Source organism: Danio rerio, chromosome 8 (genome assembly GCF_052040795.2).
Source record: "Danio rerio strain M-AB ecotype USA chromosome 8, GRCz13ab, whole genome shotgun sequence".
In the NCBI taxonomy this organism is placed as follows: domain Eukaryota; kingdom Metazoa; phylum Chordata; class Actinopteri; order Cypriniformes; family Danionidae; genus Danio; species Danio rerio.
The window spans coordinates 55,580,307-55,606,312 of record NC_141028.1 but is presented as its reverse complement, the minus strand read 5'-3'; the positions used below and the strand labels follow the sequence as shown (position 1 = coordinate 55,606,312).

Genomic DNA, 26,006 nt, shown 5'->3' with positions numbered 1-26,006 from the left:
CTATGGTTTAACTACATGATTTCTGTTTTTAATTGAGGTAAAACCATGATAAATGTTCTCTGAAATAAGCCTGACTCGTTTGCTGCACAGATTGTGTATAAAAAAGGGTTATTTATCAGTTTATCTTTATGAATATGGCTGATTCCAGCCTTATGGATGTGACATTTGCAGTAAAAATTCAAAACATAAATTCGCAGAGAAAGTATACGTTAACATTATATTGAATCATCTGTTTATATTTTCCAAAACAACTAACCACAGAGTTATGGGATCAAAAAAATTAAATCTGTGAACATTTTTATACTTTAATTGAGGAAAATAAACAAGCGTTATGGATGTGACAAAAAAAGTCTCCGAGTTTACAGTATACAACATATTTCGTAGAAATTCTGTGAATTAAACTGCACAACCCAAAATAAATATTTCTTAACAAAAGGATAAGAGTTGGCTCTTTATAGAACAAAACTGATTGATTTTATTTTATTTTGACATTTTTGCATTTTTGAGGGAAAAGCTTTGTTATGGATGTGACACTTTTTTGTTATGGATGTGACGGATGTGAAATTGCCATTTGTGTGACTTTGGTAAATCAAATATAATAGTTTGAAAACATTGACAAACACATTTTTAAGTATTTTTAAAGTACTGTAAAACACTTGCCTGCGCAAAAAATGTAGAAATGGTTTCGCTATTTTGGTGAAAACATTTTTTCTTTTCATGGCAAGGTTGACATTTTCATGGAATTGCTCATATAAACAGTAGCTTACCGGACACAAACAAAAACATCTCGAGGACGCATGCGCCATCAAATTTCCCGCTGAGAAGGGTGTGGTCTCAAAATTAAATGTGAATAAAGGAGATATAACGCCAGAAGGGGTCACTAAAACTTCATTAAATTACTAAAAATATGTTTAGCAAATACTTAATCCTATTTGAAATCTGTGTTGTACTGGTGTAGGTGATGTATGTGTTTGTGAATAACAATGGAACCGTTCGCAACCAAAGCAACCATGTTGTGATAATGTCAAATTAAAAGTTTTACTTTAAAGCACATTTAAAATAATTTATATATTTGTTGTGCTTTAAAGAAACTGTTGATCGATAAATAAGCTTGATTATAAGTTTAATAGTAGTGTGTAGTTATGTTTAAAAGGAAATATAGCTTAAAATTAACTTGTAGATGATGTGTCATACGACTTTCAACAGAAATGTATTTTAGTTGCTCTTGCAGCGTCTCAGCTGAGCATTTAACAAATATTAACCTTTCAGAAAACATAGTTATTTGAAGAACTTTTTTACTACTAGGTTTTTCATAGAACCAAAATGGTTCTTGTATGGCTTGGAAACTAATCTGAAGCCTTCGTTTTTAAGAGACACATCTTACTGTCCTGACATTCATAATTCATTACCACAGCTGAGAATGACATTTATAGAGAAATGACCACTACAATGTAAAGGCGACTTTAAGAAATGTCACACAGAGAGGGTGATACACCTTCATTTTTTTCTGATGAGACTGGATTTCTTCAGTGGATTATGCCTATTTGAATGAAAAACTGTTAAAGTGATCCATGTTCACTCAAAAAAAGAAATAAAAAAGATGTTTTGCTGCTAGTTTAAACTACAAATTTAAAATAAAATGAATCAACATAACTTTTGAGTTTTTTGGGGTGACAATTTCATTGTTTTATGTTCAATCCACGTAAATTTGTAAAAACAATTAACGTAATAGATTTGTGTTGGGACAGCATGGTGAAATTGCATTTAACCCAGCGTTTTTTACAGTGTTAAATCAATATGTAAAAGTTAAAAACCTATTGTTGAAAAATATATATAGCTATAAAATTTGACATTAAATCTGTCAATTTATTATAATATTTTATTTAATCCCCACCATTTTACAAAGTACATGTAAGTAATAGTTTAGTTAAGTCTTAGTTTACAGTATTGAATCACTATGGAAAATGAAACCTATTTTTGAAAAATATATATAGCTATAAAATTTGACAACATATCTTCATAATCTCCACATTTCACAAAATAAGTGTTAGTAATAGTTTATTTTAGTCATATTTTAGATCATTAATTCAAAAACATTTTTAAAAAAAAGTAAAAAATATATATATATTTAATATATGATGGTTTGTTCTGTAGTCTATCGAAAAAATATATAGCTTAAAGGGGCTGATAATTTTGTCACAAAAATGGTGTTAAAAAAAATTTAAAACTGCTTTTATTCTAGCCGAAATAAAACAAATAAGACTTTCTCCAGAAAAAAAAACATTATCAGACATACTGTGAAAATTTCCTTGCTCTGTTAAACATTATTTGGGAAATATTTAAAAAGAAAAGAAAAAAAATCAAACGGGGGCTAATAATTCTGACTATATATATATATATATATATATATATATATATATATATATATATATATATATATATGGTGGCCGAGAGAGCTTAACATGTCGCAATGTAAGAAAACACTTGCAATTACAAAAACGCCAGAAAAATAAGAAAAGATCTCCATCTGTTCATCCTGCAAATCCTCACAATGTAAACACAACATGCTGTAAACAAAGGCAAACGAATTCATAAAATCCACTGCATTTTCTCACAATGCAAACAATTTACAAAAACACCTGCCTTTTATCACAACACAAAACGAACGGAACACAACGGAAATGTATCAAGGGGACCCAAAAACATGACGAATGCTGCTGTGCCATGACTATCTGTAAAGTATCGGATTTGCGACCAGTCGGAAAAGCGATATGCACATCAAAATAGCATATGACATTGTATAACAATAACAATAATACACTACTGGGACGGTTGGGTTTAGAGTTGGGTTCAGGGTAGGATTTAAAAAATTAAATTTATTGAGTAATTTAATAGATATATAGCATAAATAGCATAAATAATACTCAGAAAAACAACTGCTTTTACATTACTGTGACGGTTGGGATTAGGGTTGGGGAAGACATTAATACAATACAACAAATGGGAAATTTAATAAATAAAATAAATAATTCTCGTTAACTTCTGGCTTAGCCATATCCGATCTAGCAACAAACGTGACTGTTGCTCAGTGAAGTTGTAGGTGATCTTTGAAAGGAGAGTTTTTTATTTGTTTATTTTACCTTGTCTTTTGTATTTTATTAGCCTAAATAATCATCCCCTTGAAACATTTCCAGTGTGTTCAGAGCTATATTTCTTTTACATTTTTAAAACTTTTTTAGATTAAGGATGTAAACTAAGATCAAAAACTATTAATTATTTTGTAAAATAGTACATATCTTCATTATTATTTTTTGTACTCTATTCTCGTCAATGCATTTACTATCAATTTCTTGGTGAGGAAAGAAAGATGACTAATTTTATAAAATGTCAGGTACGGTTAAGCCATTTAAAAAAAAATGCATTTATTTGGTTCTGTTGCGAGCAGGGGTCAATCTACTTATGTTCAAGCCCACTTAAGCATAAGCCAGGGAAAGTTCTCTGCATGTCAGAACTCACTAACATAAATATGATCCTCTAATACTGATGAAGAGCTGCACGGTGGTCAGTCCGCTCATTTAGTCCTCTTCCAGAGTGATGAAACCTACAACACTTCACATCACAGCTGAAGTCAGAGAGATTTGAACCTAATTTGCTCAAGCGTTTTTATCCTCGTAATGAAAGCTTGACTGAAAGAAAGCAACAGTTGAAAGAAATACTATCTCTTAAAGTGATTGCAGTGGATGGTTTTGAACAGCAGGAATTCAAATGAATATGGCCCATAGGTGGGCCTTCAGAAACACAGTTTTCTGTAATATTGTCCAAAAATATTGTGATGGAAGCAAGATCTGTCACTTCATTTTCAATTAGATCCTTTGGCATTTGGATGTGAGAAAGATGAGCACGGAAAATGCAAAGTGAGAGATTTCTATGTTATATTGAGGCATACAGTTTTTGGATTTCCATTGCTCTATATATATATATATATATATATATATATATATATATATATATATATATATATATATATATATATATATATATATATATATATAGTCTATTTTTGTGCTCAGATTCAAATGACTTGGACAGATGAAAGGATTAGACAAGGCTAAAAATTGAAACTCATCCAGTCGGATATTTTCACTTTAGTAAGCTCTAAACTTTAACATTATTGGACTTCCATGTCTGCAATATTTTTTATACCTTAGGTTCCTTCAGAGAGTTTGAAAAATGAATTTAATTTAATTTAATTTAATTTTTTTTATTTTAACAAAATAAATACATTAGATCTAATTAAATAAAAAATATTTTTAATTAATAAAACAAATAAATGAATAAAACAAATAAAAAACCACATTAATTAAATCAAATTTAATTAAATTGTTTTGAAATTAATAAAGTAAATAAATTAAATTAAAAATAATGATTGTTTTAAAATTATTAAAATAAAATAAATAATTAAAACAAATGAAAAATTAAACTAAATTATATTGAAATAAATTAAAATAAATTAAAAATCATGTATATTTTTAATTAATAAAATAAATAAAAAATGAAAAAATAAATTCAATTCAATTGTTTTTAAATAAATAAATTAAATAAAAATTATAATTGTTTTTAAATTAATAAAATAAATTAAATTAAAAATAATAATTGTTTTTGAATTAATAAAATAAAGAAATAAATAAAACAAATGAAAAAATTAAATTAAATTAAATTAAAAATTTATAAAATAAATAAATTAAATTAAAATTATATATTTTTAATTAATAAATAAATTAATTAAACAAATGAAAAATTTAATTAAATTATTTTTAATTATTAAAATTAATAAATAAAAACAATTAAATAAAACTAAATTAAATATTTTTCATTTTCGAAAATGTAAAATTTTAACATTTTCATAAAATGTAAATAAAAAATTAATAATAAATATTAAGTTTAGGTAATATATGTAGATAGTACCCTGGCATATAGATTGTTTATAGACCAGCATACATTCTTTATATCTATATTCAAAATGACATATAAGTTATATATCTAAACTATTATATATGTTGCAATTATATTTACTATACCTAGATTTACTTTAAAACCATAGAATCATTATTATTATTATTATTATTATTATTATTATTATTATTATTATTATTAACAACTTTAATAATTTTAACAAATCTGTATTATTATTATTATTATTATTATTATTATTATTATTATTATTATGTTTGTAGTAGATCAGCAGTAATAATATTTGTAGGTAAATATTAATAAATAAATAATCTTTTATTGTTTTACATAATAAATGTTGATAGCCATACTCATAACTGCACAATCACTTCTCTTACTTTCCTGAACACTCAGCATTTCCTTTTCAGAAAAAAACACCCCCCTAATCAATAAATCTATCAATCCATTCTCATTTTTACTATTTTTCACTCGGTCCCAAAAGCAGGTCTGAAGAGGAAGTCATCATGTTATGCGGTGGGAAGGAAGCAGGAAAACAGATGTGCCAGTAGAGTAAATGGTAACAAGTGCACTAAAAAACAATGCGGCCAGTTCTCCAGCAGAACAGGGCTGAGAACCTGCTCGGGCCACAATCACTCATATTACAAACAAACAATGGGCCTGGGCTCTACCAATTCTGGGAACGGGGGCCTGAGAGACTAACACCAATAACCACTAGAGACGGCATGGTGCCACTCCACTAAGTGATGCTCAGTTTAATATCACAAGCTTAAAATGTTAAGATATTTATCCCAACCTTTATACTGAGAGCCTGAAGAGTATTCCAGTACATTGAAAAAAAAATGTCTGCAAAACTGTTTCAAACTATTCATTTGTGTTGAATTTAAACAAACTAAATAAGTGTAATAATATTCAACTTAATTAGTTTGTTTAAATTCAGCCCAAATAAGTTGTTTACAACCACTTAACGTAAAAAAATAGTAAATCCAAGGAATCATGTCTGAATAATTTTTCTCAGTGTACTCAGGAGCCTGAGTAGTATTGTACTGTAAAAAATGCAGAGTCCTCACAATTCCTTCATGTAGTCTCAACACAAATTGATTTAGTAAACATAATAATTTTTACAAATTTAAGTAGATTGAACAGAAAACAATGAAGTTGTCCTAACAAAAACGTAATAATTGTGTAGTTTCAACTCATTTTAAACACGTTGTTTGAACAAACAGGAAAAGTCCTTTTTTTACCTCAATCATGTTATTGGAACCAGGGGCAGATTTAACAATTAAGCAAGGTAATCGGCTGCTTAGGGCCCCGGGAAGTCTAGGGACTTCAATAAATACATACAATTTTCTATAAATTATATATAACGTCATTTTCTATCATATTTTGTAGGATAAATGTCTAACAAATACAAATTTCCCTTAATTAATACATCTGTGTAAATGTGTCCCCCACCTCCAATCATGGATCAGTCCAGCAATCAAATTAGATGAAAATGTAGTTTTAAAAACCAAATAGTTTGTAGTTGGGAAATCGTTTTAGGTAAAAAACATTTTAAAATGAAGAGATGGAGTTAAGATAAAAATGTAGAAAGCAACTGTAAAAAAAATAGTTGTTGAGAAAGCATAAAAAAAAACAAGGCAACTTGATGCACTAAGAACTTTGAGTTGTCTTAACAACTGTTTTTAGTTCTTTAACCATTTTTGGTTAAGCTAACATAAATTTGTTTATTTATGCAATGTTGATTATTGTATCTTAATAGAGGGCTCAACATTAAGGACTGCCCGATGGCCCGGGGCCAGCATGAGAGATGTTCGGGACAGTAGAGAGAATCGTTACTGGCCCGATCAGGCCAGTGCTGCCTTGTCATCAAATTTTTATTTGCCTGCTACTATCTCAATTGTATGCAAATACAGTCTTAGAACCGAGAAACAATTTGTGCTTTTAAGTCTCAGAATGCTACGTTTTCTGTAAAGTCGTAAACCCCATATTGCTTTTTGGTTCCTTTTATCTGATTGGTTGTTGTGAGCACGTTATTTTTTTTCACAACCAGGTAAAAACCAGAACAGTGAAGAGACGACAACATCAAATTAAGAGGCTAAAAGAAAACGTCTGTTTCCAACATTCTGGAAAAAGATATTTACATGGGTACAACACAACGAAAAAAATGAAGTGATGTTTTGCATAATTTTCCATCACTTTTAAGTCAGCCACTTTTTGTTTAGCAATAAAACACCTGCACATTTTCCATACTGCTGTATTTTACTGCTAAATATTTTAACATTTTAAAAATATTTAAATTCTAGATTCAAAAACATTATTTTTGACACATTATTTAAAATATGTGGCTAAAAAAATAGCTATTTTTTATTTATTTATTTTGGTGGGGCCAGTGAAAATTTTGGCAGGGCCAGTAAAAATCTGAACTGCTGGTCCAGTCGGGCCAGTAGAAAATGTCCTTAGCGTTGAACCCTGTAATACAAGATATTCTTGTCACATCAACTAAAGCAGTCAGTTATTTATTTATTTTATTTTCTGTTTAGTGGATGAATTTTTTTTTCAAATTTGCAAAATAAGTAATTAGTTCTAGTTAGCATATCATCCTGTTTTTAATCATTTTACTTAAAAATCAACACAAACTTACTACTTCATCCATTCATTCATTCATTTTCCTTTATTCATCAGGGGTGGCCACAGCAGAATGAACCGCTATCTTATTCAGCATATGTTTAACACAGCGGATGCCCTTCCAGCTCCAACCTAGTACTGGCAAACACCCATTCACACTCAGACACATGTACCGCATGTCTTTGGACTGTGGCGGAATCTGGAGCACCCGGAGGAAACCCACGTGAACACAGGGATGCCAACTGACCCTCGAACCAGCAGCCTTCTTCCTGGGACACTATCACTATCTTAATGCATTCCTATATATCAAAGTATTCTTTAAAGAATGTTTTGTTTAAAGAAATCTCAGTACTACTGAGGTCATGCCTTTGGGTAAGTTAAATAGGACAGCCTCTTTATAATACACTCTACTATGTCCTAGTTATGTCAGAAAAATATGTGAGTTAGCAGTCTCACCAAAACTATGAAAACCCTGATGTCCGAAGCACTTAAAATCTACTTTGATGCATAAATAACTCTCTCTTTGTGTACTGCTTTTGGTGGTTTAAGAATTTGGATGATGGGTATGACCGGTTTAACAACGCTAAGGTGGTTTATGAGGACATGTACTGTTCTTGTAATTCAAAACTTTTTATATTCAAACTTTTGCCACAAGGTTCCTGCAAGGGTTCGGTTTAGGGGTATGGGCATTAAATATAGGTAAGACAATATTAAAAGTGTCTATTATGGTGTAAAATATGCAGATAGAGTCCTCATAAACCCCTAAAACAAGTGTGTGTGCAAATATGTGTGTGTGGATGTGTTTTTGTGACATATCAGTTCACAAATCAGCATTATGACATGGCATAGGTATGACACAGATATTACAAGAAGGTGTTGAATTATGCAGCACAGGCTGGATGTAAATATGTACCCCCGCATACATTTCTGGAGAGCACAAATTATGTAGCCAGAGGTATGTATGGCTGCATTTCGTCTTTAAACCGAACGCTACGGGGTGGTATGAGGCCAATGACAGCTTCTGTTTGTTTCCGTTTGATGGCTTTTTCACTGTTACCAGCTTTTCCAGTGGCTCGTCGCGTACGTCGGCGAACTTGAGACGCAGAGCAGAGTTGATCGTTATTACGGGGTTCGACTCAGGCGAAGAACAGTTAAAGAAAACAGGTAAAGCAAAAACAAAAGTCAAACAAAATAAACAAGTAAATAACAGGGTGAGAACGTGGTAAAATCTGAAAACATGGTACAAATCAGGTGGTCAAGAGGGCTTTTCTTTTACTAGATTGTTTTGAAAACACTATCGGTTGGGTTTAGGGAAGGCGGTGGGTGGTTGGTCGGTCGGTCGGTTGGTTAGTCAGTCAGTCAGTCAGTTGACAGCGGCCTCTAGTGTATTTACGTTAGAAAAGCAGGCACGAAAGAAATTCGTGAGAGAAATGTAAGATCAAAAGAAGTGTACACAGCGGCCTCTGATGGATTCACGAAAAGGAAAAACTGCAAAAAAATGTACCTCCTGGGAAGTATTTTGCTCTCTCCAAAAATGTATACAGGAGTACGTATCCATAATAAGCGTGGGTTGGAAAAAGGAGAAGATAGCTGAGGTCATAGCTTGTGTTTTTTTTTTTTTTTTTTCAGAAAATAAATCTACAGTTTTACGATTTGCGCAAAAGAAAATTTGGGCAAAACAAAATAATTTTTATGCAGTATAAAAACAACAGAAACCTATGTAATGTCCCCACAATTTAAAAAAACAAACCTGTGTGTGTACCACTATTTTGTTCACTGTCATGTTCAAGTTTGATCATCTGTTTTCATTCAAATCTGCTAAGTCAGTGATAACCAAGTCTCTTTAAGCAAGTCATTTTATTCACCGGCCATCTTTAAACGCCTCTCGGACAGTATGTACGGACATTCTGTTTAAACAGGGAAAAATTCTCTAAAATTGCCTTAATCACCATTAAGATTAAACCAAAACTGTCTCTTTAGTTTCATTTCTAATCAATTGAACCACACAAAATCTGCAAAACCCCCCATCTGGTCTGAGCCCCTCCCCCAGAGGGTAATAAGTCTACAGCAGTCACTGATTGGCTCCTGTATGAGAAGGTTTGGCTTCATTCGCCATATTGATTGTTAAACTCTACTCTATTCAAAAGCGATACAAGTGACATGTCTTGTTTATTCTAAACTCTCCGAAATAAAGGTACGAGAGCTGTCACTGGGGTGGTACCTTTTCAAATTGTACAAACTTGTACCTAAAACCTCAAGAGTACATATTGGTACCTAAAAAGTACAAAAGTGTTCCTTTTAAAAATTGTACGTACTAATATATACTTTTGAGGACACTTCAAGTACAAATCTATACCTTATGAAAAGGTACCACCCCACACTGTGAAAAAATCTTGTAAAATTTACAGTGAAAAACTGGCAGCTGTGGTTGCCAGAAATTTACTGTAAAAATACAATAGAGATGTTTTTCAGTTTATGGTATAATTAAGAGAACTGTAAAATTCAGGGTAAAACCCCCCCCCCCCAAAAAAACTGGCAGCTGTGGTTGCCAGAAATCTACCGTTACAAATACGGTACAGATGTTTTTCAGTTTACGGTATCATTAAGAGAACTGTAAAAGCCATTAAAATAAAGACTGATAAATATATATTTATATATTTTGCACATAACATTAAGAGAATGCAACATGTAATATTATTATGACCAACGGGCTAAAATGAAATCAATACCTTTTAAACATCACCAATTAAATTGAAAATAAATTTTCAAATATAATTTCATGACACTAGTTTATTTATTCATTTGTATTTGAAAACAATTCCAGTTAGATCCTGTCTAAATCTAAAGGAGTCCTCGATAATAATAATAATAATAATAATAATAATAATAATAATAATAATAATAATAATAATAATAAAATTAATAATAATAATAATTATTATAATAATAATATGCAATAATAATAATAATAATAATAATAAATTAATAATAAAATTAATAATTAGCAAAAATAATAATATGCAATAATAATAATAATAATAATAATAATAATAATGCAATTAAATTCCAAGGATAGACTGGTGCAGGCCTAAAATTGCATGCTTCCAAATAAATACACACATATTCCTGTAGACCATATCATTGTGATTTACTGTTTAAAAAAAAAGAAAAAATGTTTTAAGAGTATACATCTACTTACTTTTTAGTGTTTCTTTGAATTTTACCGTTGTTTTAAGGGTTGTTACGGTTAAATAATGTAATTTAAGCAAAACAATAATATAAAAAGTACCAAGTTTTTCTGTATTCATATTAACAGTTTTCAGTTAATTTAACTAAAATTTCATGTTTTATAATTTACAGTTTTTTATTTTCGCTCTTTCACCGTAAAAACTACGAGCATTTTTGACAGTGCGGTGACAGCTCGCGTATTTCTGAGAGGGTATCTTTGGCGATAATGGTCACATTTAGGGATGTCTTAATGCATTTTTTTCTAATAGCCTTCACTTGCTTGTTTCTGCTTCATATTGCTTGTTTTTATATTGTCAGATTCTGTAAAATTCCAGATGATACGTAATACGGTGCTAACCATCATAAAAGGAAAATACTATACCTGCGGAATGTATTGTCATTAGCAGGGAGGTGTTTGTTCACGAATGATTGACCAATTGCATTGAGAGAAGTACATTTTCCCTCATTTTCAAGAATGTTTTGTTTAAAGGCATCCCAATACTACCGAGACCAGGCCTTGTGGTAAGCAAACTAGGACAGCCTCTTTATAAGACACTCTACTATGTCCTAAATGCTTAATGATGCAATGTGTTCCTTCGCTTAATTAACATTCACTAGAGCATGTGACTTCATTAGCAGCAGCGGGCTGGTTTTCGCTCACATAAATAAAACACCTCGTACCTGAGACCCTGCCGCAATACAGAGGTGGGATGTGGCTGAGCGCTTGGAGAATGAAAGGCAATTTTCCTGTTTAAAGCGCCAGCGAATTGCAACGAATTCCAGATAATTGGCTGGTAATTAGGGGGGTCGTCAGGTCGATTTGGGAACAAATGGCACCCTTTAACGGAGGTGGTCTCCAAGGTAATCTGAGCTGACCCCCCTGCTTTGTCTCTGTTATCTCTGCCTCTGCTCACTGCGTGACATCCTAAATAAGGTGTCCCTCTCCGGGGACGTAGTGGCGCAGAGCAACTATTTGTCATGCGTCAGACAGTGGCGCTCAGAGCTCTTTGCCTCTCCCTGCGGTACCACCGCAAAATTTCCTTTCAGTGGGTCTGACTAGACGTCCCATTGCTGGGGGAAGCACAGGGGGTCAGAGTGGACGCAGGCTGAATAAATATCCCAGCGCTCTCCTGAGATTCGCCAGGTAGCTTGCACCGTGCCTCCGAGCCATGCGGAAGACGAGCAAAGAAAGTAACACAGGAGCCAGATGTGCAACCTTTACTGCCGCAAACACACACAACCCAAGCCATTAACTGCAGCCAGCGGCATCAAAAGCCCACCGTCTGCCTCCAGAGTGCCTCTTCGCTGAATTCCACTTTGGAGCCTGCCTTTTTAAGTAGAAATGAAATCAAAACTAACCATACGATTTTGTTAGCTCGCATTGTTAGTTCTGTGGTGAACAATTCGTCTGTGCAGGTCATTAAGAAAATAAAAAAAACAATGTTTTCCATTGTAATCTTTAATTAAAATCTGAAAATGGACTCCGTTTGTTTTCGGTTAAATTGGCAGATTGCATCTGTTTAAGGTATTGGGCGGGGCTAACATGCTTAACCACGCCCCTTCCAGCTGTCAATTTTAACGACAAACAGAAATGGTGAGGAGGAGGAGTCTGTCAGGTTGTTATAACTCTCCCCAAACCCGCCAAAGCCTTTTTCAAATCTGAATCAAATACATCCAATCAGCTTGCAGTAGAAAAAACAAGTCACGCCCACTGATTCTAATTTAATATTTTGTTTCTTTAAGAACTGCAGCACAATATGGAGAAAAAAAAACAGTTGCAGCTTCCAGTTCATGCCGACTTTAACACAAAAAAGAGGCAGAAGTAACCCAAAAATGCTTAAAACTGCCAACATTGACAATCTGCAGAGCTAAATATCAGCTAAGACCTGGCTCTTGCTATTTGTGCTATTTTTGCTTTGCTCCTTCCAGCATCTACAGTATTAAAGTCCATTGTGACATTAAAATTTACTATGTTTATTTTTGCTAGTGCATATTGTTATTATTTAGGTGAACGATTAATCCGTGCAAGTTATTTAATTATTTGTTTTGGTAATCTTCAGTCAAATTCTGACCATGTGCTACCGCGTTTGGTGTTGCGATCCTTCTCTGATGATGTCAGTTTGATGACTACAGCCACAACCTTAGTGTTAAGGCTGATTTATACTTTTGCATCAAGCGCACGCATATTGTCTGGCGTTTTTAGTAACGTACATACACTACCTGACAAAAGTCTTGTCGCCTACGGAAAAACAAATAATAACTCGACTTCATGTTGATCAATTGGTATCAGAAGTGACTTATATGAAAGGCAATTGGACGGCCTCCCTCTTCATCTTTCCCCAGACATGCTCAATAATGTTCATGTTTGGTGACGGGGCGGGCCAATTTTGGAGCACCTAGACCACAGGTGTCAAACTCAGTTCCAAAAGGGCCGCAGCTCAGCACAGTTTAGTTCCAACCCTAATTAAACACACCTGATCAAACTAATTGAGTCCTTCAGGCTTGTTTGAAACCTACAGGTAAGTGTGTTGGAGCAGGGTTGGAACTAAACTGTGCAGGGCTTCGGACCTTCAGGAATTGAGTTTGACACCCCTGACCTAGACCTTCTTTGCTTTATTAATGTGGAGGCTGAAGTATGAGAAGGAGCGCTGCTCTGCTGAAATATTTGCCCTCTCTTTTGGTTTGTAATATAATTCCACATTCACACGGGGCGTCAGCGTCAACGCTTCCTATTCACTTTGAATGGGTGATGTCAGGCCTAGCCAAACTTCATTGTGGATTGTGGACTGCATTGCTGGTTACAGAAGTTGAGACTTTCTCAACTTTTCAAGCGCCGACGGAAGCGTCAACCAATCAGATCGCTTTATGCAAATACACCAGCTCAGACAGTAGCTGATTGCTGACTATTTTCATTGGCTGACGCTGCTATGACGACCGCGTCAGCCCTAACTTCAGACACGCCCTCTGTCAAGCGTTGATGCTGAAGCCCCGTGTGAATACACCGTAATGGGCAGCACAAATGTCTTGTTACCTCAGGCTGTTGATATTGTCATCCACTCAGAAGATCTCTCGCACACCCTCATACTGAATGTAACCCCAAACCATGATTTTTCCTTCACCAAACTTGACTTATTGTGCAAATGATCAACTAGAAGTCAAGTTATTAATTGTTGCTCTTACAACTGGGATCGGCGGCAAGACTTTTGTCAGGTAGTGTAATATAAGTACAAATTTTTTGTCATTATTTTAAACTGAAATCATTTTAAATTGTTTATATTGTATCTTTAAGAATTGAATAATGTATCATTTGTTTTATTTTTTAACTTGTATTAATGTCTTCACAGTAATGGGTTTCGGCTGGAAGGGCATATGCTGCGTAAAAACGTGCTGAATAAGGGTGCTTTCACACCTGTGAATCGATTCAGTGGTTCCGAAACAGAGATTACAATTGTTACATTGTTGCTCTTTGCTCTTGGAGCGGTTCGCTTTCACACTGCAAAGTTTCTAATCGGACCAAAAGAGCTAAAACAAGTCACGTGCGAGTAAACTCTCCTCACATTGGTCAGAATGTCAGGGTTTATTTTGCAGCGTCCCACTCAGCTGTCAGGAGAGGTGGTGATTGACAGGGTGCGCGCGCGTGACGTGTCTGAGGAGAGATGCGGTGGGGAGGGGTGAGAAGGGTGCGCGACGTAGCCTATTTGAGGACCGGGAGGGAGACGCAAGATTACCGGGAGATCATCACTCGTTTGCGGGCATCCGGAGACTCGCGAAACTTCCCTCCCTACTCATAATTCTCTCTTCATATAGCCGTAAGCCTATTACATATCCATAAAACACTGTGATATAACCGCGCTCGGATCAGATCGCTTTCTCACTACAATCGAACCGCTCCAGGGTTCATTTCAATCGAGCCGAGACCACCTCATTCAAGCGATCTCGGAGCGATTACTTTGGCGCGGAACAGAGCGCGATTGCCCTGTTCACATATGCCAATCGAACCGCGCTAACTGGGCAAACGAGACACGTTCCGAAACAAAAGTGTAGGTGTGAAAGCACCCTAAGTTGCCGGTTCATTCCACTGTGGCGACCCCAGATAAATAAAGGGACTAAGCTAAGAACAAAATGAATGAAGGAATGTATCAATGTCGTTACGTTATCATTTTTTTTAAATATAGATTACATCTTAAACTTCAGGAGTCAGGAAGAAACCAAAATACGTTTTAAATATTGTTTGTTTGACAAAAGAATTGGAATTCACAATATCGCTTTTAAACTTCTCTCTAGCGTAACTTATCCTTTATAAACACCACAATGTGAGCCAAAGATTGGCTGATACATCAAAAAACACAAGAGAGAGTCCAACCAGTCACTGTGCGACCCAGCATTTCCTCAAACAGGAAAAAACAGAATCGCAAAGGATGCAAAGCACAACACAAAGGACTGAAACGGGCCCAGTACACAGTGGTGTGGGACTAAAATTCACAGGAAAGGGAGATTACAATGTTTCTCATTTGACATATCGTTTCTCGTCTGTGTGACTTTCAGCTGTGGCTTTCTGCTTCTATGAGATGAGCAGAGAGAGAGAGAGAGAGAGAGAAAAGGAGAGTATGCGAGACAGAAAGAGAGCGAGAGACAGATCAAAGGCTATGTCCAAATTTGCTGATAATGTGTGACACAATTAGACGGGCTTGACAATTTCCATTACGCCTGATCAAATATTTATCATGCTTTGGAGATGATGTCGTACCCCCGGCTCTCACCCGTCTCATTTGCATAACAAATGGGAGAGACACTTAACAAATAAGTGAAATAGGGAGTAACGAGAGGGCGGACGAGCAAGAGAGAGAGACGGAGGGAAAGCGAGGGGACATGGAGGTGTCAGAGTTACAGTCAGCCTCCCTCCATTTGATTTGCAAATGGCCAGCCTCTGTCATCAATTCAGGTCGTGGGGCAGAGCGATCAGCATGACGAGAGGGCCGAAGGAGAGGACAGCTCCCCGATGCTACCTTACAGCACTATTAATCATCCAGCAGTGGGAGAAACGCAGCCAAATTGGGCTCATCAGTCTCTATATTAAACAGGAATCAAGGTACAAGGACAGGAGGGGAGGGCTGTGGAAATGGACTGGAAGAGCAGCCACTATTTTATTGCTTTTCCTCTGTCCTTGTGTTCCTTTTTCAGGGTTTTCTAGGGTTAGGAAGTAAAGAATTCCCAAATGATGTTTAACAGAGTAAGGAATTTTCTCACAGTATGTCTGATAATATTTTTTCTTCAGGAGAAAGTCTTATTTGTTTTATTTTGGCTAGAATAAAGGTAATTAAAAATTAAGGTCAATATTAGCTCATTTAAGCAATATTTTTGGTGATTGTCTACAGAACAAACCATCGATATACAACTATTTAAACCTAATTAACCTAGTAAAGCATTTAAATTTCACTTTAAGCTAGATATGAATGGATCAAACTGCTATGTTTAGAAATGTGTTGCAGGCCCGTAGCCAGGGGGAGTTTGGGTGGTACGAAAGACCCATCTCTACTACTGACAAAGTCCAGAATTTGGCTGCTATACGAGCTCATTTGTCCAATTTTTTATAGTATGACATCATGTGAAAATACCAAAAGAGGAAGGCTTTAAGACTAATTTGATTTTAAAATATTAAAATGGACAAATTTTGACTGAGCATATAAGCTGGCCAGCTTTATTAGCTTTTTTGCCTATAGGCTACCGTTTTAGATCTAAAACTTTTAATAGATTCCTTATTGTTTTAGTTTTTTAACAATGAATGATATTTGAAAAATAAGCATTTTTTCATAATTTTTTCGTTCAGATTTGTAGTTTTTAATTTAAAAATTCTAATCTCATTACAATATTTATAAAACTGTAATAACTTTTAGTTTAAATGCAAATTTGTAATTAAACACAAAAGTGTGGTTACAGTCACCATCCAACAAGCTAATCCAACAAAAATTAAGGCTTAAAATGTCACTAAAATGCAGTATTTGAACCTCGTAATTTTGTAAAAAATAAATCGAATAACTGCAAAAGTAACTGGGAGTTTATAGTTAAAGTCAGAATTACAAACCACAGGAGAGGGCAAATATTTCAGCAGGATAGCGCTCCTTCTCATACCTCAACCTCCACATCAAAGTTCCTGAAAGCAAAGAAGGTGAAGGTGCTCCAGGATTGGCCAGCCCAATCACCAGACATGAACATTCTTGACCATGTCTGGGGTAAGATGCAAGAATGCTTATTGAGCATGTCTGGGAGTCCTGCAAGAACGCTTTCTTAGCCAGTCCAGATGACTTTATTAATAAGTGATTTGAGTCATTGCAGAGATGTATGGATGCAGTCCTCCAAGCTCATGGGAGTCATACACAATATTCATTCTGTTTCCACTGCAGCATGACTTTATATTCTATACTGGACATTATTTCTGTTAAGTGACAAGACTTTTGTCTAAGCAAAGTCAGACCTTACTGTCCTAATTAAAGAATTAAAAATCAAAGCTTAATCATATTTTATTTTGGTAAAATAAGTGTAATCTAGAGGCCTTTGCCTTCCATAAAAGCCACTTCTGATACTAAATGATCAACTAGAAGTCAAGTTATTATTTGCTGTTCCTAAAACTCTGATAGGCGACAAGACTTTTGTCAGGTAGTGTAGCCATGACTTATTAAAGGAAGCGGATGTTTTGCTGTTTAAAGTGATGGAGTGTGGCCTAAGGGAAACGGTGGGTCTTTTCTGAAGCCTTTTTCTAGCTGCAGACATCACAGACGCCCTGGACCTAACAGAAAATGGGCAGAATGAGTAGTTTAGTGGAGGTTAAAGGTGATGGGCCGGGCTCTCAGAGGAGGACAGACCTAACAAGACGATGAAGAATGACTATCTGCGCTTAGATTTAACAGGCCCACAAGACATAATATGAATGACCCCCGCCAACAGAGATAAACATGTGGGAGGGACACAGAGAAACAGAGCAGGAAAACTCATTTCGATTCGTTTCCTTGTTAAAATATTGATTTTACTGTCATCGCGGGAAAAATGGAAGATGACCTTGAACTATGAATCACTGCACTGTGTATTAATATGCTATGCGGTTGAGATAAAAAGAGACATATAGGAAGTACTAGCTGAAGTTCTGCCTTTCATGATGATAATAAAGTAACTGGGAGTATATAGTTGCAGTCAGAATTATGATCTCTCCTGTGATTTTTCTTTCTTTTTCTAATATTTCCCAAGTGATATTTCAAGAGAGCAAGGAAATTTTCACCGTATTTCCGATAATATTTTTTCTTTTAGATGAAGTCTTATTGACTTTATTTTGGCTAGAATGAAAGCAGTTTTACATTTTTTAAAAAGCATTTTATGGTCAATAATATTAGCAATATTTTTTTGATGGTCTAACTTGCCTAATTAGCCTAATTCATTAAATGTCACAATAATCTGAATACTAGTATCTAGAAAATATCTAGTAAAATATTAGTTACTGTCATCATAGTAAAGATAAAATACATCAGTTATTAGAAATTAGTCACTAAAATTATAATGTTTAGAAATATACAGGGAGGCTAATAAATACCTTGAACTATAAATTACTTCACTGTGTAATAATAAGCTATGCGGTTAAGATAAAAAGAGACATATACAGTAGGAAGCACTAGCTGATGTTCTGCCTTTCATGATGATCATAAAGTAACTGGGAGTATATAGTTGAAGTCAGAATTATGATCTCCTGTGATTTTTTACCCCCTCTTTTTCTAATAATTCCCAAATTATGTTTAACAGAGCAAAGAATTTTGCACCGTATTTCCGATAATATTTTTTCTTCTGGATGAAGTCTTATTTACTTTATTTTAGCTAGAATGAAAGAAGTTTAAAAAAAATTTTAAAGCATTTTAGGGTCAATAATATTAGCAACATTTTTTTGATTGTCTAACTTGCCTAATTAGTCTAGTTATTACATTAATGTCACAATAATCTGAAAAGTAGTATATAGAAAAATATCTAGTAAAATATTAGTTACTGTCATCAGAGTAAAGATAAAATACATCAGTTATTAGAAATTAGTCACTAAAATTATAATGTTTAGAAATATACAGGGAGGCTAATAATACCTTGAACTATAAATCACTGCACTGTGTATTAATATGCTATGCGGTTGAGATAAAAAGAGACATATAGGAAGCACTAGCTGATGTTCTGCCTTTCATGATGATCATAAAGTAACTGGGAGTATATAGTTGAAGTCAGAATTATGATCTCTCCTGTGATTTTTCCCCTCTTCTTTTTCTAATATTTCCCAAATGATGTTTACTGTAACAGAGCAAAGAATTTTGCACAGTATTTCCCATAATATTTTTTTCTTCTGGATGAAGTCTTATTTACTTTATTTTGGCTAGAATGAAAGAAGTTTAAAATTTTCTTAAAAGCATTTTAGGGTCAATAATATTAGCAACATTTTTTTGATTGTCTAACTTGCCTAATTAGTCTAGTTATTACATTAATGTCACAATAATCTGAAAAGTAGTATCTAGAAAAATATCTAGTAAAATATTAGTTACTGTCATCATAGTAAAGATGAAATACATCAGTTATTAGAAATTAGTCACTAAAATTATAATTTTTAGAAATATACAGGGAGGCTAATAAATACCTTGAAATATAAATTACTGCACTGTGTATTAATATGCTATGCGGTTGAGATAAAAAGAGACATATAGGAAGTACTAGCTGATGTTCTGCCTTTCATGATGATCATAAAGTAACTGGGAGTATATAGTTGAAGTCAGAATTATGATCTCTCCTGTTATTTTCTTTTTCTTTTTCTAATATTTCCCAAATGATGTTTAAGAGAGTAAGAATATTTTCACAGTATTTCCAATAATATCTTTTCTTCTAGATGAAGTCTTATCTGCTTTATTTCAGCTAGAATGAAAGCAGTTTTAGTTTTTTTTAAACGATTTTAAGGTCAATAATATAAGCAATATTTTTTTAGATTTTCTAACTTGCCTAATTAACTAAGTTAAGCCTTTAAATGTCACTTTAAGCTGAATACTAGCATTTTGAAAAACATTTAGTAAAATATTATGTACTGTCATCATAGTAAAGATAAAATAAATCAGTTATTAGAAAGTAGTCTAATAAATCGTAATTATTATGTTTAGAAATATACAGGGGGGGGCTAATAATACTTTGAACTATATATCACTGCACTGTGTATTGATAAGCTATGCGGTTGAGATAAAAAGAGACATATAGGAAGTCTAGCTGATGTTCTGCCTTTCCAATGCAATCTCACGGCAATTCTTAACTTTTTGATTTAGTGGCTAATTTGTATGAATTCGTACGATCTAATTCGTACTATTTATTACGATTTGCTCATCACCCAATGACGGTTGGGTGCCACGCCTCCTTTTTAAAATCGTACATTTTTGTACGACTGAATTCGTACTAATTAGCCACTAAACTGCCAAGAAGTAAAATACTTACGTTTCCTAGTGAGATCAGGCTGGCCTGTCATGATGATCATAAAGTAACTGGGAGTATACAGTTGAAGTCAGAATTATGATCTCTCCTGTTAGATCAAGGAAATTTTCACAGTATTTCCGATAATATTTTTTTCTTCTGGATAAAGTCTTTTTTTACTTTATTTTGGCTAGAATGAAAGCAGTTTTAATTTTTTAAAAAGCATTTTAAGGTCAATAATATTAGCAATATTTTTCTGATTGTCAAACTAATTCACCTAGTTAAGCTTTAAATGTAAAATAGTATGTGCTGTCATAAAGATGAAATAAATCAGTTATTAGAAATTAGTTATTAAAATGATTATGTTTAGAAATATACAGGGGGGCTAATAATTCAGGAGGGTTAATAATTCTTTAACTGTATGTTATGCAAGTAATAACAATGACATCTTGTCTGCAATGTATGTATTGGGCTCGTACTGTACTTCAAAACACTTCTGATGCTACCGAGGTGGCATGTGGTTAGGTTATGCACAGGATTAGTGCTTATAGATGGGTTAAGTTGTATGAGATGCGTCAACAGTGTAATTATAAATTGATTACAGATGTCATTACATGCAGTTATTTAAATTACAATGTAAACATAAGTGCGTTCTGCTAAATTATAAATTGATTTAATATAAAGTGAGACCAATCTTTCAAACCAAATATAAAACACTTGAAATACGACTTGCTTCTTATCCGAAAAGTACTAATAAAAAACTTACCAAATGCAGACATGCTGTACAATTGTGTTTAAAAAGCTTGTCCAGTTTTCAAAAACCCTGGATACCAATTAACCGAGAGCCCAAGATAGTTGCTGTCATACACAGACACACTGATAGGGTGTAAAAGACTGGTGAAGAGGCTGTCCGCTGGGGTGATGCTGCTAACGTGAAAGAATGCAGAGCAGATAGCAGAGGTGCAGGAACTCAACGAGCTGAAGGAAAGGACACTTCAGAGGTCACACACACACAGGCCCCAAAGTCAAGCTGGGGCCCTCGAACCTGAGTACTTGTCTACCCACGTAAGATGACTTCAGCTTTATCTTTCTCTGACCGTTGAAAGCTCCAGAGTTTCAGGTTGTTTAGATGCGTCAGACAAGAATTTGTAAAAATATAAAATAAAATAATAATTATAAAAATAAATAAATAAATAAATAAATAAATAAAATACAGGCGACGCAGTAGCGCAGTAGGTAGTGCTGTCGCCTCACAGCAAGAAGGTTGCTGGTTCGAGCCTTGGCTCGGCTCAGTTGGCGTTTCTGTGTGGAGTTTGCATGTTCTCCCTGCGTTCGCGTGGGTTTCCTCCAGATGCTCCGATTTCCCCCACAGTCCAAAAGACATGTGGTACAGGTGAATAGGGTAAGCTAAAAAGTCTGTAGTGTGTGTGTGTGTGTGTGTGTGTGTGTGTGTGTGTGTGTGTGTGAATGAGTGTGTATGTGTTTCCCAGTGATGGGTTGCAGCTGGAAGGGCATCCGCTGCATAAAACAAATGCTGGATAAGTTGGCGGTTCATTCTGCTGTGGCGACCCCAGATTAATAAAGGGATTAAGCCGAAAATAAAATAAAGGAATGAATGAAAAATAAAATAAAATAAAATAAAATAAAATAAAATAAAATAAAATAAAATAAAATAAGGAATAATATATATTGTAGGTAGACTGCCAAAATACTTGCTACTTGCACTGAAAGTAATGAGGGTCTAAAACAGAGCCTTGCCGTACTTCATGCTTTACACGTATATAAATAAGTATGATTTTGTAATCTATGGTTTTTATTAAACAATGTTTATTTAAAGTATTTTTTCTTCCAAACTGACTTACACATCAAGCACGCAACCAATGATTCAAAACTACAAGTTTCTACACCATTTTTGACATGTCATGGAATTTGCTTCATTGTGTGACTTCCGTTTAATCACCTTTTTGTGACTGTTGCTTTAAATTCAAATGAGATTGTGCTCTTTTCAAAAGAGGGCGGAGCTACAAACGCCTATGTGGCAGCATAGTGACAGATTTAAGACTCCAATAACGGATGGCTGCTTCTCATTCAGGGCTGTTTATGGTAATGTGGGAGAGATTCCCCCTCTAATGATACCTACAAAGGGAGAATGTCAAACAAAGTGTATTTATGAAGTGTGATTATTGAAAAATATAATTAATGTTTAAAATCAGATGCTGGCTATATTCACACATTGTGGCCTATAAGAGACTGTGATTTTACTGTCTTCATTACAATCATACTCTGTTGTTAAACTTATATAGCTTATAAAAATCACAGAGAGTTGGAACAAATAATTGAATCCCAGTTTGTTTCTTTGCCAAATAAAAATGTTCTGTGAATATGTGTATACATGTTATTATGGAGACATGGCGCCTGTCAATCAACTCAGTGGGCGGGGAAAACCGCACTGCTATGTCACGTTGCAAAGGGCCTCAAAATCACAGGGATTTGGGTCATAGTTTAACGTCAGGAAATTTTAAAAGAGACTCGTTGAGTTTATATCACTCTAATATGACAGTGGACACACTATACATACAGACAGTTCTGTCCAAACAGTTTACAAAAGATTATTTTCATCATAGGTGACCATTAAAAAAAAAATAATAATAATAATAATAAAAAATATAATAAAATTAAAATTAAAATAAAATAAATAAATAAATAAATGAAATAAAATAAAATAAAATAAAATAAAATAAAATAAAATAAAATAGAATAAAATAAAATAAAATAAAAAAAAATAGTGCTATCCCACTTAGTATAGTAAGACCTAAATAATTACTGAATTAATTTATAACGACTGAATCCACCGATCTGTACTAGTTTACCAAGAAAATCTATTTTAAAAGTTGGGATTAATTTAAAGCCACCAACAATTGTCACCGGCTTCGTCCGGTGTAGAAACAACAAACGGTCATGTTTAAAGTATAAACCCTGAACGATGTGTGTTTACGCAGCGGGCTGGCAATGTCGCTCTGTCCCCTGCACCTTTCTGGACTGGCACACACACGAGGTGGCTTTGTGGGAGATCCAGGCGTAGGCAGCATTCCTTTGATAGGATGATACATGGACTAAAGCTCTTCCATATGACACCCCTCACATGGCTGCTGTGTCTAGCCACCCTCTATCTCACTATGTGTGTGTGTGTGTGTGAGAGAGAGAGAGAGGATTTCACAGGCACAACGAGGGGTTTGTGATGACAGGGCCCAGGCCTCGTTACACACCAAGGCATCTGTGTGTCTTTATCTGTCTCCGCTCGCCCACCGCAGAGAGAACGAGATTGACACAAGGCCACAATGAGGCTTTCTGAGTTCATCGATTATCACATTCGGACAGAGATATCACATTCTCCAGTCGTCTGACCTCATGAAAGGCCAATTGTTGTGATTTCTTGCTCTCTTTCTCTACTTTTTCAATTCTTTGTAAGTGACAGAACATGTTGTAATGCAATTACTGTTTTATTTTTGGATTAAAACGGTAGCAAAGATATAAAACCGGGAGGCACTTTGTAAAAAATGTAATAAAAGTCAAGAGAACACATATTTTCATGTTGCTTTAACAAATTTGAATAAGTTAATCAGGTTTCAACTACATTTTTTTAAGTTATAAAAAGTTTAACTTAATATTTTAAGTCAGTTTGAGTGATGCAAGTTGAGATGACAAAAAAAGTATGTAAGTTTGACACCCAGTGGTTGAACTAGGTATTGCACCCTTGGTTTGAAACACATACAAGTGCAGGTTGCCAGATTGATAACATCAACAGGAGCGAGCCTAACTATCGAGCCTAAAGGCTGATTTAATTCGTTATCTAAATTAAAGCAATGACATGCAATAGAAGGAATATTTTCCATAATAAAATGACTTTTTGTCCTAACCAACACCTGACATGTATATTTTAGAAACAGCTATTTCCTGCAGCTGAACAACAAACAACTGCCAATGATCACTTAACCTCATGAGCTTTATTTAGTGTTAAATGCTAATAATGTTAGTTTGAATGCCATTTTACATGACATTTATTGCCATACTACCGAAAGCAGCAGCAAATAGTTCACCTCAGATCTTGAAAATTAAAATAAACCATCTGAAATTGAACTTTAGAACTGTGCCTCACATATCAGTGATTCAGCATCTACATTTAATAATATTAAAGAGGTTTAATATGTATTAATTAGATTAGAAACCTTACCATTTCGTTGGAGTGCAGTGAGTGCACTATTCTGTGCTTCTGAATGGCTTTATTTCAATTTCTGTCGTGTTTCGTCTGGTGCAAACAGCCAAACTGCTAATCACTGCAAATCTAGTCACGTAGCATGTTGTAAGGACTACAATGTGAGCCTGTTTACATTTGTAATGTATATATTATTTGCTAATTAATAACAACCTCATGTGGTACTCTGAATCTGTATCTCATTTCAAAGGCTGCTACTATCCACCGGAGATGGCATTTTCGGTCACAGACGCATACTTTAAGAGCCTTCCTGACTGTATAAATGAAATACACTGTTTTCTACCAAGGCAACCTGGGATGCTGAAATATAACTGGCTGAAGTGGCAGTGGGCGGGTTAAAAGCACCAAAACAAAGACAGCCGTTCCGGCACGTAACGCACATTTTCAAAGCAGAAAATCAGACTTCAGCATTGTTTTTCAGATAAACAAGAATGTTCACTTGGCGTGTTTCTTTAATATCTGGAAACATATTATGGTATTTTCACGCTTTAGAAGAGTCAAAACATACACATAGCATCTTTAATTCAACAAAAAATAAATAAATATGGCAGCAAGATTTTGTTAAACGGTGTAATCATAATTTTAAACAAGAATGTTACAATGTTACAGTAAAAATATGTCAATCGGTCAAATTATAACTTATTTTAATAAATTAATCAGGTTTCAACTATATTTTTTTAAGTTATAAAAAGTTTAACTTAATATTTTTAGTCAGTTGGTATTACTAGAAAAGATTTGATTCAACTAAAAATAAAATCAATCGGTCAAAATCTAACACTCTATTGACCTTAATCTTCAACGTGGATGCGCGCTTGTTTTAATAAACGGCAGAAAACGGTCAAACTACTGGCTCTACAAACAAACGTGTCCAAAACTATACAGTCAAAATAGAATCATAAAATAAGAAATATCAGTTTGCAACATCAAGAAGCATAACAAGTTGTTTTTAAAGTCTAAAAATGAATGGAAGTGAATGAGACCGGAAGTCTCGAGCCAAAAAGATTCAAATGGCTGTGCCTGTTATGTATGCGGAAAATAAGTTGAATAAGTTGAAAACTGACATGACATTCGACAGTAAACTATACTTTAATTGAGGCGCAGCTCACATTTGGGTGATTTCGTGTTATTGTTGATGTCATTGGTGCGGCAGTGGCTCAGTGTTTAGCACTGCTGCCTCACAGCAAAAAGGTAGCTGGTTGGATTCCTGGCTGGACCAGCTGGCATTTCTGAGTGGAGTTTGCATGTTCTCCCCGTGTTGGAGTGTGGGTTTCCTCCAAGTGCTCCAAACAGTCCTAAGATATGCGCTATAGGTGAATTGAATAAACTAAATTGACCGTAGTGTAAGAGTGTGTGTGAATGAGTGTGTGTCAATGTTTCCCAGTACTGGGTTGCAGCTAAAAGGGTATCTGCTGTGTAAAATATATGCTGGAATAATTGGTGGTTC

At 34.4% G+C, this 26,006-nt stretch overlaps 1 protein-coding gene across 41 annotated transcripts in view; it reads right to left on the bottom strand.

Annotated features, from left to right (window-relative positions):
• The window catches only part of prdm16 (PR domain containing 16), a 452,417-nt gene that overhangs the window by 327,286 nt on the left and 99,125 nt on the right, over nt 1-26,006 (bottom strand). The window contains exon 1 of one of the 41 annotated variants that reach the window (XM_087265358.1): nt 21,056-21,227. The exons of the other annotated variants lie outside the window; for them this stretch is intronic. Within the exon in view, the coding sequence (XP_087121484.1) occupies nt 21,056-21,068 (13 nt within the window). The 5' untranslated portion in view covers nt 21,069-21,227. Of the gene's footprint in view, nt 1-21,055; nt 21,228-26,006 lie in introns of those variants that run through there. 41 annotated transcript variants of the gene reach the window in all.